Source organism: Aulonocara stuartgranti, assembly GCF_965226115.1.
Source record: "Aulonocara stuartgranti genome assembly, chromosome: 22".
NCBI lineage: Eukaryota > Metazoa > Chordata > Actinopteri > Cichliformes > Cichlidae > Aulonocara > Aulonocara stuartgranti.
The window spans coordinates 21437119-21457186 of NC_138957.1; the positions used below are offsets into that span (position 1 = coordinate 21437119).

The 20068-nt window shown below is 40.6% G+C and overlaps 2 protein-coding genes across 2 annotated transcripts; both read left to right on the forward strand.

The window, feature by feature from the left end:
* The first annotated feature begins 1402 nt into the window (after positions 1 to 1402).
* On the forward strand, positions 1403 to 7455 carry LOC309698754 (leucine-rich repeat and immunoglobulin-like domain-containing nogo receptor-interacting protein 1). Its single transcript, XM_082521415.1, has 2 exons — positions 1403 to 1819; positions 5194 to 7455. Exon 2 carries the CDS (start codon positions 5202 to 5204, stop codon positions 7029 to 7031), a length of 1830 nt encoding a protein of 609 aa, XP_082377541.1. The 5' UTR covers positions 1403 to 1819; positions 5194 to 5201; the 3' UTR covers positions 7032 to 7455.
* A 435-nt stretch (positions 7456 to 7890) lies between these two features.
* vps72a (vacuolar protein sorting 72 homolog a) lies at positions 7891 to 18255 on the forward strand. Its single transcript, XM_082521416.1, has 6 exons — positions 7891 to 8441; positions 10664 to 10816; positions 11785 to 11902; positions 12096 to 12272; positions 12641 to 12785; positions 13110 to 18255. The coding sequence occupies exons 1-6, from the start codon at positions 8325 to 8327 to the stop codon at positions 13498 to 13500; spliced, it is 1101 nt and encodes a 366-aa protein (XP_082377542.1). The 5' UTR covers positions 7891 to 8324; the 3' UTR covers positions 13501 to 18255.
* Positions 18256 to 20068: the final 1813 nt, after the last annotated feature.

Here is a 20068-nt window from a genome sequence, read left to right on the forward strand (position 1 = left end):
GAATCTGCTTCTCTGGCTGCTCGGGAACCTGTGTCACTTCTCATTTTCAGTCTAGCCCCTCCTAAACAATGCAGAACAGCTTGTTATGTAATTGAACCGACCATTGAAAAACAGGATTTTTATAATTATAGTGAGACTATAATTAGTTTATTAAATCTAACCATGCAAGTGTCGATTAGTCTTAATTATTGGTTCAATAAATGCATTTAGCTGCTTAAAGTCTCTGCAGAGCTTTTTCTGTTTTGGACATGAAACAGTTGTTTACTGTGATGATGATATTGCTACACTAGTTCTTCGTACTTTCCCGCCTGGTCCCAAAATTTAGCTTCTACCACACTTATAAACAGAAATGACTCTGTTGTTCCAGATCACACTAAACACTTCTCTAACCCTACATAAACATAAAAGGCAGTGAGAGATAAACAGTTACACAGTTTCTTCTGGATTTTAAGCTGTAATATCACGAGACGTTCTGAACTAAGTCAAATACCAGAAAAAAACATTAAAATTTAAATTTTACTCTTAGATTTTAATTGGAATTTAAGGAAAATGAAAACCTCGGTTAAGTATTGCCACCACGGTATGTAACATCTAGCACTGCTGCCTCACAGAAACAACATTGTGCCTCATGGCTTTAGCTCCACATGTGAGGAAAAAAAATAATCCTTGTGTTCGAAGCAGCACGCAAACATCAGTCCACTGTATGAATGAATGGGAAATTACATGAATGGGCACCTTATTCATACTTTTGTAGCCTGCTTTCTTTGAAAGGCCTGCTTTTCCCGCTTTACATTAACATACAAAATTGTCTCCAGTTGTCAAGACAACAACTTAAAAGACAAAGCTCAAGGTTGCAGTTTAGTAACAGCAGCAGTTACAGTCCTGCTTGTTACAATAAACCTGATTTTCTAAGAGTGGCCATACAAGGTTTGGTTGATTTGCTGAGTTTTTGAGTCAAACTTGCATTAAATTTTAATACTAAGCTGTACATTTACATTTCCCACCTGCTAGAATGATATAGTGTGATACAGGGAACAGCTGTGGGCAAACTGAGTCTGATGTGGAAAAGAAAGCATGGTCATTACACCGTCTCATGGACCTTGACCAATCAACTGTTAGAAATCCCACCTTTCCTAATGTCCCTCCTTTTTCAGGAGTCTTACATTAGTTTTAAACTGGATGAACAGCCACAGTGTTACAACCACAGAGGAACTTGTGGTTAATGTCTTAATCAAACTTTTAAGAAGCCTCCAATGGGGCAAAAGAGTTAAAAAGATATTCCTTTATTTCCAAGTGTGAGTGCTGAAATTCATCCCCATCTGGTGTTACACATAAATCTCTGCATTTGGCTGACCTGTGCCTGCCTCCCGTCATCCAGTGCACTGTGTTGGATGGAGTCCAGGAGCTAGTGCATATAATCCCCCAGCATGCACCAAGCGCCCGCGCGTCCGCAGCCAGGTTGTTGTTGCCATGAGGACAGCGGAACAACAGGAGGACTGAGCTACTGCATCGCGCTTCCCTCAGAGTTTCAGTTTGAGGAATGGGAGCATGAAGCTTTTTTTTTTGGTGATGTGTTTGATTGCTCCGGGAAGTTTCTTGGTACATTTGGATTGGATTTTTGATCAGCACTGACGTAAGGAGGAACTGAGAGACTGGCACATCTACTTTGGGTTTTTTTTAGTTCTGTTTTCTTCTATTGGTATAAAAGTAGAACAATATAAAACAGAACAATAAAAAAAAGAACAAAGAGCACAAGAAAAGTCATTTGCATGTAAAAATGGAGCTATTACAATGATGAACCCATCAGTCTGAAGAGAAGGTGAGTTGGCTGCTTGCTTTTCCTTTGATTTCTTTACAAACTACTGCAACTCCCTTTTTTGCACCACCATCCTGAGTTTTTTAAACTGCCAAGGCACACCTGTAAACTATTCTCAGTCTCAAGCATGTGCCCTCCCAGAGGAATTCAGGAGGAGTACTCCTCCGTGATTCAATGCCACCGGGAGCTGCCGTCACCACCAGCAATCAGACTCCGCTCCCAAGATCCACGCAGACACCAGTGCTGATGTAAAATTACCTGAAAAGTAGATGCATGCACTCCACTGTGGCGTCTTTATATGGATGTATCATGTGGAAAATGACTGAGGAAATTCTAAGAAAGCAAAGATGACAAGAGTAAAATCAGGATCAGAATCAGCAGGAATGTGAAAATCAGTGCGGCAAATGAACCTTTTTAGGTCCAGCACATACGAGTACTTTCTTATCTGCAGTCACTTTTGTGAGAGATGTCACAAACATAATGGACATCGTTCTTTCTTTCACACCATCTCTTCTCTTACATGTGCCACGCTCTGTGCAGCTCAGCACAACAACGTGTGAGCCGAGCTGCCAAAACAGAGGGTGGCTTCACACTTGAAGGTGTTGCTTTTTTTATCTCTCTCTCTTTCTCGTGCTCTTGGGAATCCAAACAGCACATTTTCTGATGAGCTGCAACGTTCGTCGTATTTACCGACGTGCAACCAAAGTTTAACAGGAATACAACTGTTTACATGTTCACATGTTCAGCCACAGAGCCACCATTATGTGTTTACTGGCAACACATTAAGACACTACCTTGGCAATACTTATGCACCAAGCCTGTGGACAGTGTTTCCTCTAGGCACCGAAATGCTTTTGCTTTTTCCGCCACCTACTGGCGGATGTGGCAAAGTAAAATAAAAATACATAAAACGAGCTTATGATGATTTGAGATTGAAAAAATTTTAGTAGCTGTAATAGGCGTCCTTCCAGTCATGCATGTCTCTGTTATGTGATCACAGTTCTAGGAATAATAAGATCATGACCTTTGTTTTCCATAACTACTGGCACTATGTTTGCTACTGTCTTCAATTATGTAATGTCTGATTGACAACCTTTGCACAGCAGACTATTGTATTTTCTGTGTTTTGTGAAAGCTTTGCGAGACTTTCTGTTACAAACATCTTAAAGAAAATTATAAATAATCAGAATTATTTGTGATCCATAATTCAGCGGCTCTGAACTTTACTAAACCTTTGCCAAAAAAAATTAAAAAGACACTGACGTAAAGTACAGCCACCTTCTAATCAGCTTTCACCAGTCCTTCTTTACAATCTTTGTAAATAATAAACCTTAAATGAGTTCCATCATTTGTAGAAACTGAAGAATGTGCACAATAATAACAATAATAATAATTTAAAAATCTAAAATAGTCATTGTAATACTGGCCAGGGAGTATGTGCTACTCTCACATTATAATCTTGCCCAGAGAGGCATGTAACCGAGGAACTACAGATAACTCTTGTACGTGATGCCTCATGTGGTGCCGGTTTACTCTTTCTCCCTCTATCCACAAAAATCAAACAAAAACAGTGAGCGTGCAATCTGCTCTTGTTTTTCTGGGTGTAATTTATTCCGAGTAGAGCTTTGAAGCTGAAATAAAATTATCCACAGGACTGCAGCCTCTTAGAGGAGAGGTGCACCGTGCTTTTGCACGAGCAACCTGGAAGGGGCAATTCAGGTCAGCGTGATGCAACTTTTGTCTGGTAACACTCAACAGATAAAGGAGAAGCGGTGAAGCGATAATCTCATACAGAGATGGATTCTGTTGAATGAACTGCAGTATCGGTTCACCGAGAAGTTAAAATCTTAATTTAATATCTTTATTTTGTCGTTGGTTGTTCACATTAGAGGAGAATGTGTTTCTTAAACTAATCCACAGTGTGGAGGTTTGTCCCTGAGCTTTGAGAACTGTAACAAAATAATGAGCTCAAATTTTCAACTCCCAGCCTCCCTCAGTGAATCGCTCAGGTGTCGAGGTTTCAGACGGATGATTTTGGAGAGCACTTCAGATGTGAATCTGGCTTAAATGTCACATCAGTGAGGATAAAGGAGAAAAATGATGAAACTGATGAATGAAAGGTATTATATGAGCTGAAATTATTAACACTTAAAGTCAGTCAAAAGCACATTTCCCAATATTTGTAGGTCTACAAATAAAGGAAACTCTATCAGAACACATGAGGTCCTGTAAGGTATATTTTTAAATCTTGTGTGAAATAAACGACAAAATATCACCTTACAAGGCTTCAGGGGTACGAGCTGTTTCCATATACACCTCCTGTTTGTCAAGCAAAAGGATCACATTATTAAATAGTGGGTTTAGTTATGATTCAACAAACTTTTGCCACGTGTAAGAAATTGTTATTTTTCTATATACATTAAAGGTCTTTGTTTAATGTTATTATGGCTTGGATTTAAAATTATAAATCTTTTTCTCCACATTCATCTTTTTTGGCTTATCTAGTCAAAATGCATGATCATGCAGGAGAGATCATTTTTCCCATAGAAGACCACAAATCGTATTAATTGTGTTCTCTTCATATTTGGGGGAAGGGGGGGGGGGGGGGGGGAGACGGTGGTGGTGTCTAAAACGCTTAGACAAGCAAATTAATAAGTGCTTGGCAACCATATTGCCACATAACTGAGGATAAGTGGCTTCTTTCAGCATCGTGACTGAATCAAATATTCACATTTGCTGTTTATCCTAATTAGAGCCATTTAGTTAATCTTCTAGAGAGGGAGCTGGAATGGAGATGAGCAGAGAAAGAGCTGAATATCAAGTTTTATTAAAAACACACACACACACAAACAACAAAAACACAAAAACTGTTGGAGCCCGCCTGACACTATACTTAATGTTGTGTAGGAACAACGTTAAATCTTTTAGCCATGGAATTATGAGAGTGGGGAAGCTTTGTCTCCTTCCACTGAAGTGGGGCACTTTAATACTTTCCTTGTTGGTGTAAATTCTCCAGGCACATAGATCTCAAAGGGCCTCGGGAGCTTTAGAGAGTAAATCAAAGAATGAGGATCAAATTAACATCTGCCACATTCATCGCTTGTGTTAAACAGGTTTTGTAAATTAAAGTGTATTGTATGTAGAGTTTAAACAGATTTAAAGTCAGACAGGCATTAGATAAAGTTAATTTAACCCCATCAATGGATCTCTGCCACCATCCATCTGACAAGTTGACACCCAATTCCTCTTTGCTCTATTCCTAACTGGCAGTGGTGATACAAAAATAATCATTTACGAGTAAAGAAATGTATACAGAAAGACCCGTGACTCCTTTCACCTGTGATTCACTTTATCTATCCCCTCACTCGTGCACACAGGTCACCAGATGTTCGAGAGGAGCGCCGTCCACCAACGGCTGTGCTGGGGAGCTCTCTACCTGTTGGCAGCAGGGGTGGCACTGACATCTGAGACGCGTTGGCTGTGTCCGCCATCCTGCCACTGTAATGCTACGGTGCTGGAAGTCAACTGCTCTGGTGGCCAACTTACCAGAGTTCCTGATGGTCTCTCACAGGAAGCCAGGCTGCTAAACTTAACCCACAACACGCTTAAGACTTTGGTGCGTCAGCAGTTCCACACGTTGACACAGCTGTCGGACTTGGATTTAAGTGACAATCTTTTGGTAATAATTGAAGTGGAAGCCTTTCTTGGCTTGCAGAGTCTGAGAACTCTGCGCCTTTGTCGCAATCACCTGAAGATTATCCCAGTGGGAGCGTTTGCTGGCTTAACAAACCTCCAGTTACTGGATGTAAGCAGCAATCAGCTTCTTGTTTTCCTCGACTTTACTTTCAGTGAATTAACTTCCCTGCGGTTCATGAAAGCTGCAGATAATGACTTGGTTTATGTCTCTCATCAAGCTTTTACAGGACTAATCAGTCTGCAGGAGCTGCACCTTGATGGCTGCAACCTTACTGCTATGCCAATGGAAGCGCTCACACAACTTAGCGTGCTGAGAAGCCTTAGTTTTCACCGACTGGGCCTCACTACGCTGCCAAACTACTCTTTCCGCCACCTAGTCCACCTAAAGGAACTTGTCATTTCTCATTGCCCCTGGCTGGAGAGTCTGTCAGGGAACAGTCTCTTTGGCTTAAACCTCACATCACTAACCATTAAACACGGCAACCTAAGTGCCTTCCCCTACATCCCCTTACATCACCTTGTATATCTCGTATACCTTGACCTTTCTTTTAACCCCATCACCTACATTCATGCAAACCTTCTCGGAGACTTGCTCCGGCTCCAAGAGTTACATCTTGTTGGGGGATCGCTGCTTAGGATTGAAATCGGAGCATTCAGGGGTTTGGCCCACTTCAGATTGCTGAATGCATCCAGAAACCGTCTTACCACACTTGAGGTTGGAGCTTTTTATTCAGTGGACACCCTAAGAACTCTGGGGCTTGATAACAACCCACTGGCATGTGACTGCCGTTTGCTTTGGGTGGTGCAAAGGCGACTATACATGGACTTTGGTGAAAGTCCGCCAACTTGCATTACCTCAGTCCAGCTGCAGGGCTGGAATTTTCTGGATTTCCCTGAGGTTGAGCTGCCGGATTTGCTTACCTGTCGGCCACCTCGAATTCTTAACCGCAAAGCTCAGGTGATGAAAGTAGATCAGGGACACACAGTGGTGTTTCACTGCAGTGCTGAAGGTGACCCTCTGCCATCTGTCAGATGGCTAAACCCACAGCTAAGATCTTTATCACCCATCGGCAGAGTACGAGCTCTGTCCAATGGCTCGCTGGAGGTTCGCTATGCTCAGCCTCAAGATAGTGGCAAGTATCTCTGTGTGGCATCAAACGCAGCAGGAAACGACAGCCTGCCCATTAGCCTTCATGTCCAAACCTTTCCATCATCTTCTAAGAAACCATTTCGTCTTAAAGGTTGGTCTGCCTTTCCATCTGCTGCTCCAGGTGTGAACGGAAATCAGAAACTCAATTTTGATGTAAAGACCCTACTGATAGCAGCAACCATAGGGTTTCTCTCGTTTTTCAGCTCTGTGAGTGTTTGTTTCATTTTCATGTTCTTCTGGAGTAAGGGCAAAGGTCAGATAAAACACACAGCCACAATCGCGTATGTGCCACGAAGCGCCATGTCGAGCAGTAATGGAGGGACAAGCAGCTATATGGAAACGGGGAGGTTTACCATGAAGCTGTTATGAGTCAATAAGCAAAGAATATATTCACCTGATATTAGTAGGTATCAGTGAATAAACTGCAAGATGCTTCAATTTATTTGTTTTTTGCTTGAATCTGATAATAATGAGCATGTTGTCTTAATTAATAATATTTTAAATTGCATTTAAGAAATGTGACCTGACAAACCATGATCATGTTTATCTTGCAACACAAAAAAATAAGGAAATGAGGATAAAATAAATTAAAGAGTAAACTTAAAATAACAATTACATTGGACTTCAGGTGGACTATTTGGACTGATGAGATATGGAGAATCTAACAATAGCGGTATTAACCTTATATTAAGGTTAATGTGCAGTTTATTATGCAGCTTCTTTTCTGTAGCATGTGATCTTTTCTTGATTAATTTCTGCACTGTTTATTATTTAATAAATGTGTGAAATGCAAGTTGGTTGTTTTTTGTTTTTTACATTTTTCTATCCAAGAACTTACAAAAATTAAAGTGATTATGCTTTCACAAATTTGGTGTACTTACTTAAAAATTTACAGCACTACAGCATCCAGTGAGGAGCAGCACACACAGCACTTGGTTTAATGCGTCTAGATGTGAACTGCAAGGTTTAAAAAAATCTCCATAAGCAGTTTTGTACTTACATTGTGGGCGAGTAGACCGTAATACTTATCTTACCTTCACCGGTGAGTGGAGCTGGCTGCATTAACTGACAGCTAAAACGGTAAGGGGTGGATATAACAATAAACAAATATAATAAATAAATGCGTAATAAATAAATGACTTTAACAGTAGATAGAGACTGCTGAGTAGTGCAGTCATTATCGTGCGCTAAAATTACAGAGTTGCCATGACAACGCATACGTTTCTCGGCGCAAAAGAAGACCTCGGTTTCATGAAACAGTTATACAATTTTTGAATAGAATATTTTCTAATAGAAGCTTCGCATTAACTGTGTAATTGATTATATTTTCCTATGTCAAGCCAAACAACTAAAATAAACTTTTAGTCCGCCCGCTAGCCCGGAAGTAGATCAACAGTCCCGGATATGGTTGCTTGCTAAATGAGAGCTAGCGGTCAGTTGTACATTTCATTTGTCAGTGTTTATCGTCTCTTATAAGAAAAATTATAAAGTATCCCTTGAATTTAAAAGGGTCTAAAAAATATGGGCACCAACATAAAATTAAGCAAATATACTGAGTAACGACGAGGTCAAAGAGGTTCCCGCAAAACGATCTATATCTTTTAGCGTAACATAACGAGCTAAGTAGCTTAGCATTGATTAGCATATTTTGAAACCACAATCATGAGCCTCGCAGTTGGCCGCGAACCCAGAAAGACTGCGGGAAACCGTATGTCCAAACTACTGGATGCTGAAGAAGAGGATGAGTTCTACAAGACCACTTACGGAGGCTTCAACGATGTGAGTAACCAAACTGATAAACAGAGCGCGATAATAAAGAGTTAGCATTAGCCGGCTCCAGTGTTAATAACTAGAGCCTGCAAAAAACAAAGTTTATTGTTTTTTGCAATGCCTGAAATACTGCTGCTCAATTTTGGGGAAATTGGTTCATACCTATTTGCTGCCCGACAATGAAGCCGGCAGCCAACTCACTTATTTATATTATTTACACATTAATACAACGGAAGAATTTAGTTTCTGCCAGGCTACTGACCATGCACTAGTACAGGAGACATCTCTCACTATTTTGAGACTGACATGACTGGGAGTGGGTCTCACTGATATAAATCAGACTCTCACAGCATTACACGATCCGGACCTTTTAGACAAGCCAGCACATCTTCACACGTTTATTTTAGTATTAAATCCTAATGAGAGTATCATATATGGCAGGGCCGCTGCATTATACTTCAATACTTTTAAAGAGTTTGTCAGGAAGCTCTTGACTAAAGGGTTATGTGCATCATGTAAACAGCAATTTTAAAAGCTATTTTAGTTTTATCATGTTCTTGTTAGGGCAGATCAATAAAATGTTTATTTATTTATATTTGTTGGGGTTTATTGGGTCTTGTATCATAAATTTAGTAGTGCATTGCTGAAAGCACTTACTTCCTCTCTACTAGGCTGAGGTTGTGGTTTAAAAGTTGATTAACTCTCACTGGTAATTGGGGAGTCGTGTTTGATTGTGATTTTTAACAGTAACCATTCCTGCCATCATTTCCGTAGTAATGTTGAAAAACAATCTCATCAGATTTTGGATTTTGACAAGAGCGAAAACTGAGTGTGAAAGCGAAGCTGTCGATTTTACCAGTCGATCTGTGTTCCTACCCTCGCTATGACCACGAGCTGTGGGTAAGAACGAGATTGCAAATGCAAGCGTCAGAAATCAGTTTCCTCCAAATGGTGTCTGGGCTCGGCTTTAGAGAAAGAATGAGGAGCTCAGTGATTTGAGTATAGCGTCTACTTTACATATCAGAAGGAGCCGGTTGGGGTGGGTCAAGAATTGGAATATGATGCCTCCCAGGGGAGGTGTTTTGAGTGTGTATTAGCAGGAGGTAGCCCTGGAGCAGACCCAGTAGAGGGAGGTCTGGGGCTTCTCTACTTAGACTGCTGTGCCTATGACCTGGACATGGATTAGCAGCACAAAATGGAAAGATAGATGGAGAAAGCTCTTCATCAGGCTGGGGTTCTCACATCTGAGAGTACAGTTTTGGAACTATAAGAGAAATGAGGTGAATTAAAAGGACACATCTAAAAATGAGTGCGTCTTGCCACTGTTCATTCGAAATGGTGACCGTGACTTAGTTTAGAGCTGGCCTTACAATTATAGTTTGAACACCAGCTGTAAACAGAGCTTAGATGATGCCAGCTTTTCCCGCTTCACGCTTGAAGAGAGAAGAAAGTTGTGTGATATTGTTTGTCAGAACATTTGATGCTGTAGCAATCTCACACGTTATGGTTTGCTTTTGAAGATGCTAATTTGTTTCCTCAATTTACAGTGTGGCTAATTTTCTTCAAACAGCTGCTGGTTCAGGGGTCACCTTGTGTAGGGGGATTTGGCAGCGGCAGCTCTGGCAGTTCTGACAAGAGTGGCTTCATAAAAAAATCACAAACAGATCCTGAGATGCCTCAGTCATCTCTGCTGGGACTTTGATAAAGCACTGTGAACGTGCCTGTGTGTGCAAACGCTTCCTTTATCTGTTCAGTTTTCAGGGATATTTTTGTCTTGTGCTGCTTTCTAAATCTTTACTGTCGTTGGATGTTGGGTTTCAAAATGACCCACATTTATTTTAAGAAATGTGAAAATTCACATTGTTAGTGCACATAATGCATTTGTGTTATTTTATTTATCTTTGCACCTGGTTTGGGCTTAAGGCTGCTTGTTTGAGTTTTGTGATGTAGCTTTGACAATGAGGGGAAACATCTTTATTAAAAATAAATAATCTGTTTATTACTGAATCTCTTAATGGGATGTGACTTTGCATACATAGCTACACACTTGCCAGATACAAAAGTGTAAGATTTTAATCAATAGGCCTGAAGACTACACTTAGAAAAAATGCAGAGGAAATTTGGTGTTTGGTGTCTTTGCTGGTATGTCTCGGATTACTTGCAGATGGTTTGTTCTTCTGTTCTTTTCTTTTCCTGATTTTTATTTATTGCTCCATTTGTTTGTCGTTCAGGAATCGGGAGATGATGAGTATCACGGAGAACATTCAGACACAGAGGACGAGGTTGACAGTGACTTCGACATCGATGAGGGTGACGAGCCGGACAGTGACCAGGAGGAGGACGCACCTCGAAGGAAAAGTCGGGTTGTCACCAAAGCTTACAAGGTAATGCAGGACCAATCAAACTTTGAGCTAAGCTGAATTTAATTGCCCTAATACCTTGTGTCATCATGTATCACTTTGCAGCGGACTTGAAAAACAAAGATGGAAACTATTTGTTTTTCCCTTTAAAAGAAAAGGAAAAGGAAAAGTACTATTTACCACCTTTTTTTAATCGCTGTGTTGTCCTTCAGCCCCACATGGGTACAGTTGCACACATGTGCTCCTTATCCCTCAGGTGAACAAGCTTTTTAGCAACTAATGGCCAAGTCGGACCACTAATGTCCCCATTATATTTTACACAGAAATACTCTTTTAAGTGGCTCTGTTTCTGTTTGTGCCTGTTTCACCTTTGCTGTTTCCTTTATCTGTGCCAGATATTCTAACATATAATTAATGATGTTTTATATTTTTATGGTAAAAGGAGTTAAGCCTCTTATCTCTGTCAGTTTCGCTGTTTTCCACATCATATTGGCATTAAGTATCTGCCTCAAGGCTTCTGCAGCAGTGAATCGGAGTACTCAGTGAGATTAGAAAAGTGGTATCTAAATACTAGTTAAAAAATAAACATTATCCTTGGCTCACAGATGGGCCAAATCCTTTAAAAATCTATGAAGAGCTGAAGGACAAAATCATTGTAGGAAAGATTTTTGATTTAAAAATGTCATACTGACACATATAAATGACCTCAGTCAGTCAGCCGAAGGTTAAAACTGCTCTGCAGCTCCACAGAAGCCACTGGTTGTCAAATGACATGTATTAACATTTGTTAAAAACAAACTGATTTAAAAAAAATCCTTTAACATAACAGTTTGCATTGTTTTTAATATTAATATATTTTTTATTTCCTGGCATGAACATGTTTAATGTGTGATTATAGCATAACATTTAATGTTTTTCATCTTCTTCCTCAAACTGAATGTCAGTGAAACAGATGCGAATTGAAAATGCTCTCTGTCTTTGTTTAATCCAAGGAACCAATAAAAGTGCCAAAACCCAAACCTAAAAGAACAGAGGAGCAGAAGAAGACGGAGAAAACTAAAGTGGAGCCAAAAAGGAGGATTCCACAAGAATTCCAAGATTTTGCAGAGAGTAAGATTTCTCTAAACCTCCTACTAATGCTTCCATAGTGTTTTCCTTTTATTTGAAAAGAAGGATGCATAAACCTCCCAGTTGTGTGCATTCAGTGAATGGATCATAATATTGTGGGAAAGTTACAAACATGTTTAAAAAGTTTTATTCAGCTGTTTTTTTTTTAACACTGCATTTCTTAATTCTTGTGTAGCTCGGAAGTCTGTCCGACAGTCCACCAGTGAACATACACGAAAGACGAATCTGCGCTTACAAGAACGCCAGGACGCCCCGCGAAGGCGACGAGGCGCTCATCGTGACCGACCCCTCACCCAGGAAGAGCTGCTGGCTGAGGCGAAAATAACAGCCGAGATCAACATTCGATCACTTGGTGAGAACATGTTGGAGAGTTACTCTTTAAATATCTGCACAAACTTTGGGTAATTCAGGACTCTTGGTTATCTTTCCTGTTATGCAAAGAGAGAACCAATGTCGAGATTAGTGTGTCTTAGCAGAAACATAGAAAACAGAAATGATACCAGACAGAAAGCATCCTGTTAAGCACTCCAGGATGTGCGAGTACTGAGTATCACGTTGCCAGTTATGTAAGCTGAACATTATAATTATCTATTAATCAGGATTGGAAGAGCCCGTGATTGTAATGTAAATCAGTATAGTTCCACCAATACTTTACCTAAAGCTGTTTGTGCGGTATAACAAAACACATCAATGTTGCTGATTTTTACTTCACGTCTTCAGAAAACTACGAACGTCTGGAGGCAGACAAGAAGAAACAAGTCCACAAGAAGCGGCGTTTTGAAGGACCAACCATCCGTTACCATTCAGTCCTTATGCCCCTCGTCTCAAACCCAGTCCTTAAAGAAGAAAATGTTGATGTTGAGGGGTACGTAGAAACTCGATGCTACCTGGTTTTTCTTTTGATTCTGTTTTGGAGTAATCTGCTGCTTAAACATTGACCGAACGGGGTCAGTTGGGTATTTTCTGTCGTTCTTTTCATATAAAAAGGGCAAACACAACAGCTTGATAATAAATGGCTTCACCCAACCACTAACTATGAGTGGAAAAAAAAGTTTTTGTATTATAATTCGTATTCTCTGAAAAATGGCCGAAAATCATAAATTCTGCCAGGACATGTAGACTTATGAGCACAACTGTCTGATAATTATGTTTAAAAACATATATTCTTGGTTTTGTCATATTCCCAAAGGTTGGACCAGGACGTTCCCCAGACTGCACCGCAGAATCCCACCACACCTTCCCAGCAGTCTGCCGGAGGCCTGTGCTCCCGCACTTATATAACATTCAGTGACGACGAAGCGTTTGAGGTCGCCTTCCCGCCAAGCTCCCAGACGAGTCCTCAAGTGCCCATCCAGGAGGTTTGTCCTGTTACCCACAAGGCCGCGCTGTACCGAGACCCAGTCACAGATATACCGTACGCTAACGCACGAGCCTTCCGCATCATCCGGGAAGCATACCGCAAATACGTGGCTGCTCATGGATTTCCGAACACTTCAGGAGGGTCGACGGTACTTGACTCTTCAGCAGCAAAGGGCGCCCGGCAGAAAATGGTTATGAAACAGAGTGCGGCTGCTACATAGATTAGTTTCAAAAAGAGGATAAAGGATTGGTTTCTGTTTGAAATTCTCAGTGAAATGATCGAAAACACTGTTTTTATTTCTGTCCTTACAGCTCACGAGGAGTCTAGTGGAAAAAACTGACATTTTGGGTTTGAGCTGTCACTGAGCTGCTAAAAGGAAAAAAAACAAACAGTAGTAGAACCAAAACAGCTGCCGCATGGCCTTAAAATGTAAAAAGTCTTATTTGTGAAGTCTGTGTGGAAATCAGCTGAAAAAGGCGTGCATCTGCACAGTGGCAGCTGTGATTGTTCTTTTTATTTAGTTTGTTTGTTTTAGATTTATGGGTTTTTTTTACTTTTGTGTTTGCAAATGTTCTCATCAAAAAAATAAATTTTGGGAACTTGTAATAATTGAGAGTTAAACGAGTTCTGCTTTATAATAAAAAATGGGACGTCTGCACAGCGGGAACCACAGGAAAAACTGGGAAAATAAGCCCATCATCATAAAATCATCTTTGTTTTCACCAGGCTAAAATCCATTTAATCTGTCATGCCCGTCTTAATTTACAGTTTAGTATTTGTTTTTTTTTTGTTTTTGAGTGATAGAAGGCAAAATGTCATGTTTTGGTTTTTAATTTTCAGTCCAGCACCGTAACTAAAAAAAACATCAGACTGTTAGGGAAAAACTTGGGCCCTGGAGTTTAATTAATTGTCTGCGTCTGACAAATCACTGAGACACTTTTAATTGATCAAAGCTTTAAATCCTCCCTCCTGTTATACATTTTAATTTTTAACACAGAAGCAAGCATAAGATATTCTCTTTTATGGGTGAGAGCGAGGCAGTTTCTTCCACATTTATCTCCTGGTTCTTTCTTAATGTGTAGTCTGATAGTTTAAATTTTATTTTATTTCCTCTATCTGCCTCTATGCAGACAGGGCTGTCTCATCGAGCATTCAGAGTATATTCTAGTTCATCGTGAGGCTTTTATAAAAAAAAATTTTTCTCCTCTCTGAATTGTTAATGGCAGAAAATTGCTTGAGCTTCAGTCTCGAACAATACTGCTTTGCTGATCCCTTTGGGACCTTAAATTAGCTTTTCTATATTTATTCTCTGTGTGTAATCACAGAGAGACAGAGTAAGCCCTTAACACAGCTGAGTGCTTGACTAGTGTGAAACCTTTGACCCCTTCTACACCGAACTACTCCCCTGCACAATGTCCCATAGTCCCAGCACTCTTAAACCCCCCAAATACAATTAATTAAGTTTCAAGGCCTCAGATAATCAAAGGTTTCACATTTATTTTATTAGAAACAGCAATTTGTTTTGTTTTTTAGCTGTATCACAGGAGATTTACATTCAGCCTTCACCTGGGAGCAGAATCGATGACTGGTGAAGCCGTCTCTGATCTCGTTTGGAGTTTCAGGTTCAGGCAGATGCTTTGCCTTTGCAGGAAAACTTGTTTGTTTCAAGCAGATTCTTACCTGTGTTTCCAGTAAATGCCCTGATGATGTTGAGCACAGCATCTCTGAACAGTCTGTGTTCTGGTGCATAAGTAACCAGGCTTCTTTGTTTTCAGCTCATCTCAACTCTGCACAGCAGATATTACTGCATATTTGATTTGGCGTAGATTTTACACCAAATGCCCTTCACAAAGCTACACATCCATTTATCTGGGCTTGAAGCTGGCACTAGGAATACACTAGCGTCCTACCCCTTAGACTTGGTTTGTCTACTCCCAGTCTCAAGCTGTGGGTCATTTGTGTGTAAGTTTGAAAACCACTGACAACAAAACTCATTCATTTGCTTCTGTACTGACGCATTAGAGTAACCTGTGAACCTATGAGGTACTGATAGTTCAGAATGTGTAAATCTTTAATCGCCTGATGACATTCATTATAAAAATGTTTCAAAATTTTAATAATCTAAAAGCAGAACCTTAGTTATCTAGATAACGTGACAGAGCCAAATTCTACCACTGTAAGTATTAAATGCTGTGTTCTAATATTACACACTCTAACAACACTTTATTTGGTACACATTGCCAGTGCTGGTTTGACCCCCACCACCATCCTGCCCCCCCTTTGCTTTAATTCTTTTTGGCATAGATTCAACAAGATGCTGGAAACATTCCTCAGAGATTTTGGTCCATGTTGACATGACAAAATCACACAGTTACTGCAGATTTGTTGGCTGCACATCTATGATGTGAATCTCCTGTTCCACTAAATCCCAAATGTTCTCTGTTGGACCGAGATCGGGTGACTTGTTAGAATTTGCTAAGCTGTGTGAATTCTAGCCTTAGTTTCCTGTTCTTTAGCTGAAAGAAATGGCAGCTAGTGTGGTCCTCTGCTGCCTCAGCGTGCATTCAGAGATGCTCTTCTGCATTCCTTGGATGTCACGAGTGGTTGTGAGTTACTGCTGCCTTCCTATTGATTCAAAAACAGTGTGACCATTCTGCTTTGACCTCTGGCGTCAACACGTGGATATTTTGTCCTTTTTGGACCACTCTCTAGAAATCCTAGACATGTCTGTCTACATGTCTAAATGCACTGGTTGGCTTATGCTTGTAAACGAGCAGTTGAATAGATCTACATAATGAAGCTCAGCCTCCAAAAGAAGCTGCTTAGAGCTGGAAAAATGAAACACATTGAGGGAACAATAAATAAATAATTGGTTTATAAAGTGAACAAGAAGAAAAAGAGTGCCTATAAAAGTACATTGTGCATACTCATAAGTATGTATTGGAAATGAGAACAAGGATGTCACCTTTCCAAATATCCCCTCCCCCCCCTTGGATGTGTTAACTGATCGGAAACACTTGTGTAAACTGAGACCTTTTTAAAATTACCGTCACCTGATGAAAGATGGTGCATTTATTAAGGCAGTGATCTACTGAAGTGAATAATTCATTACTTAAATGTCATTTACATACACATGAATGCTGATTTAAAGTTGCCATTAAGACCAAAATGTCACATTTACAAAGAGAGGAGCGAAGAGAGTCAAGTCACCGTAGAAACGAGTCAAAAAAGATAAAAGCTCCTCCATTGTTCAGATGCTCTCAGTCGAGATGCAAACAATGTCGCATGCAAAGTGAGGAAGCAGAAGCAGATCAGCCATCTGTAAGTTCTCCCAGCAGGCCATCCGACAGCCAGGCTTACTCGCCCTGTGTTTGTCATATGCTGAGCTGACAGACTTACTGTACCTTGCATTAATCATGAGAGTAAACCAAAAAAAAAAGATCCCTCTAAACTGATGTGAGGAAACAACAAATTGATTCATGTTTTTCAGCTGTACTGCTTTGGGAGGTAACCAGCCAGTTTTGAGAAAACAAAATGAGTCCACAAGAGGGATATTCAGCAAGGCAGAGCGAGGATTCGGTGTATGAAGTAATGTCCCTAGTTATTTTCTGCTTAAACCCAAATCATAACCAAGCACACCATGTGTGTGCACGCTTTGTGCATTGTCATATTCGCATTGTTGCCACAAAGTTTTGCAGTAACACCCCGAGCCGAACTGCATTCAGCACTTTCTGAGGATGCAAATTTCAACGATGACGTTGCACGAAAAATGTCACTTCACATTAACACCAACAGCAGGAACCAACACAGTCGGGGAGACAGGAAAAAAAAAAAAGTAATTTTATTGTGCTTTTTCCAATTCTATCAACCTCAATGCTTGCTCTTTGAAAGCGGCGTCTGCCCACACACTGCCACTTACATTGGTGAAGAAAAGAAAAAAAACAACAACCTAACACATTTATTCAAGAATAACAAGTTATCCCTTAAAGCGACCATGATGATGAATTCAGTGTCGGGCTAAGCCAGCGTCTCTGGTGGATAGACCGATGTAATCTATGCAGTTAAGATTTTTAGCCTTTAGTGTTGTTGTTTCATATTTTATTTTACAGCGTCGCAGTTTAACACTTCTAACCGTTCCTCGTATTATCTGCAACAGCGCACGAGCGAAAGCTTTGTCTCCCACATACTGCACAGGGCATATGGTACCAATTGAACAGTTTTCAGAATAGGAAGAGAGGGAACTGCATTATCACTCATTCTAGTGTGGTAGTTGCCATGGAGACGAGTGTAGGTGGTGTACTGTGCTGTACTCTGCTGTACTGCTTCTCTTGTCCTCTCCCCTCTTCTAATGCCCACCGCCTCTGTTCTGCTATCCGCAACATCCGAGTAACTTTCATTTGTTCGTGTTTACTCAGAAGGCTTCTGCTGTTTGTCGTGTATCGATGCTTTATGCCTCCCCCCCCCACCATCTAAATCAAACACACAGTCTGAAATGGACAAGCTACTTAAATTATGTAATTATTATACATTACAGCTGGCCTAATTTTGTGTTTCCTTCCCATTTAATGAACCCTCTCTGCTTAGATCCTATAAAAGTTTCCCTTTCCCCCCCCCTACCTATAAATGTTTTTCACGCTGACCGCCCCAGTTCTAGTATATGTTATGCTTTGTCAGTCTTTTTGCACACCACCTATTCTTTTAACAGTTTCCATGGAGATGTGTTTGTGCATGTGAGTGATTGAGGAAGGGTTGAGAGTGAAAGAGTAAGGATGTGTCACTTCCACTTCGAAGGGCTTTTTTCCCCCCGGTTGTTGTTTTAGTGTAATTTGGAAGACGGTGTGTCCCGTCCGGTGTCCCGAGATAGACGTTCAGCAGCGTCAATGATTTTTGTTTCCTGCTTCTTGTACTTGTCTTGTGTTTGCTACAGATGCATTACACTTTAAATCCCAATAAAAATGTAGAGATATTTCACATAGTGCTGCTGTGCGAGTCTATGTTAACGCAAAGGTTTCATCATCTTTGTTGTCGTATTTGGAGCCGATCAAACTTTTGCTGATTCATTCAAATGTTAATTATGATTAGGAAAAATAATTATTGTTTTGTATTCCCAGTTTACCACCAGCCTCGTTCTTGTGGTGTAGAGAGGGGGGAAAAAAACCTAACTGGGTTAAAATTCTTTTTCAGGATTTATGTAACACAGTATTTATATATGCCCACGAAATGATCTATGACACATTCAGGATTTAACAATTAGCAATACATATTTATGTAACATGTTTACATCGCAGATTCAAAAGGAAAAAAATCCTAACAATTGTTGCCTCCACATGTCTGGACCTATATGGAGAGGTTTGATGGATTGGCTTTTTTCCCCTTTCCCAGTGATCAGAATAACACATTACAGGCTATTAAAATCCAAATGAGTCACATGCAGACATTGATTTTACTGTTGTTTGGACTACTGGTTACTGTGAAGGCAAACAAAACATCACGGTGGTCTTTACAGGGCAGTTTCACTTTTTTCTAAAATAAATGTCTGTCTTAAACATACAGGGAGTGCAGAATTATTAGGCAAATGAGTATTTTGTCCACAGCATCCTCTTCATGCATGTTGTCTTACTCCAAGCTGTATAGGCTCGAAAGCCTACTACCAATTAAGCATATTAGGTGATGTGCATCTCTGTAATGAGAAGGGGTGTGGTCTAATGACATCAACACCCTATATCAGGTGTGCATAATTATTAGGCAACGTCCTTTCCTTTGGCAAAATGGGTCAAAAGAAGGACTTGACAGGCTCAGAAAAGTCAAAAATAGTGAGATATCTTGCAGAGGGATGCAGCAGTCTCAAAATTGCAAAGCTTCTGAAGCGTGATCATCGAACAATCAAGCGTTTCATTCAAAATAGTCAACAGGGTCGCAAGAAGCGTGTGGAAAAACCAAGGCGCAAAATAACTGCCCATGAACTGAGAAAAGTCAAGCGTGCAGCTGCAAAGATGCCACTTGCCACCAGTTTGGCCATATTTCAGAGCTGCAACATCACTGGAGTGCCCAAAAGCACAAGGTGTGCAATACTCAGAGACATGGCCAAGGTAAGAAAGGCTGAAAGACGACCACCACTGAACAAGACACACAAGCTGAAACGTCAAGACTGGGCCAAGAAATATCTCAAGACTGGTTTTTCTAAGGTTTTATGGACTGATGAAATGAGAGTGAGTCTTGATGGGCCAGATGGATGGGCCCGTGGCTGGATTGGTAAAGGCCAGAGAGCTCCAGTCCAACTCAGACGCCAGCAAGGTGGAGGTGAAGTACTGGTTTGGGCTGGTATCATCAAAGATGAGCTTGTAGGGCCTTTTCGGGTTGAGGATGGAGTCAAGCTCAACTCCCAGTCCTACTGCCAGTTTCTGGAAGACACCTTCAAGCAGTGGTACAGGAAGAAGTCTGCATCCTTCAAGAAAAACATGATTTTCATGCAGGACAATGCTCCATCACACGCGTCCAAGTACTCCACAGCATGGCTGGCAAGAAAGGGTGAAAAACTAATGACATGGCCTCCTTGTTCACCTGATCTGAACCCCATTGAGAACCTGTGGTCCATCATCAAATGTGAGATTTACAAGGAGGGAAAACAGTACACCTCTCTGAACAGTGTCTGGGAGGCTGTGGTTGCTGCTGCACGCAATGTTGACGGTGAACAGATCAAAACACTGACAGAATCCATGAATGGCAGGCTTTTGAGTGTCCTTGCAAAGAAAGGTGGCTATATTGGTCGCTGATTTGTTTTTGTTTTG

Bases quoted from the DNA above. Each gene is read 5' to 3' on its own strand.
- vps72a (XM_082521416.1), top strand. From the start codon at position 8,325: ATGAGCCTCGCAGTTGGCCGCGAACCCAGAAAGACTGCGGGAAACCGT. The intron at 11,903-12,095 runs GTAAGATTTCTC...ATTCTTGTGTAG, and splicing joins ATTCCAAGATTTTGCAGAGA to CTCGGAAGTCTGTCCGACAG. The intron at 12,786-13,109 runs GTACGTAGAAAC...ATATTCCCAAAG, and splicing joins GAAAATGTTGATGTTGAGGG to GTTGGACCAGGACGTTCCCC.
- LOC309698754 (XM_082521415.1), top strand. From the start codon at position 5,202: ATGTTCGAGAGGAGCGCCGTCCACCAACGGCTGTGCTGGGGAGCTCTC.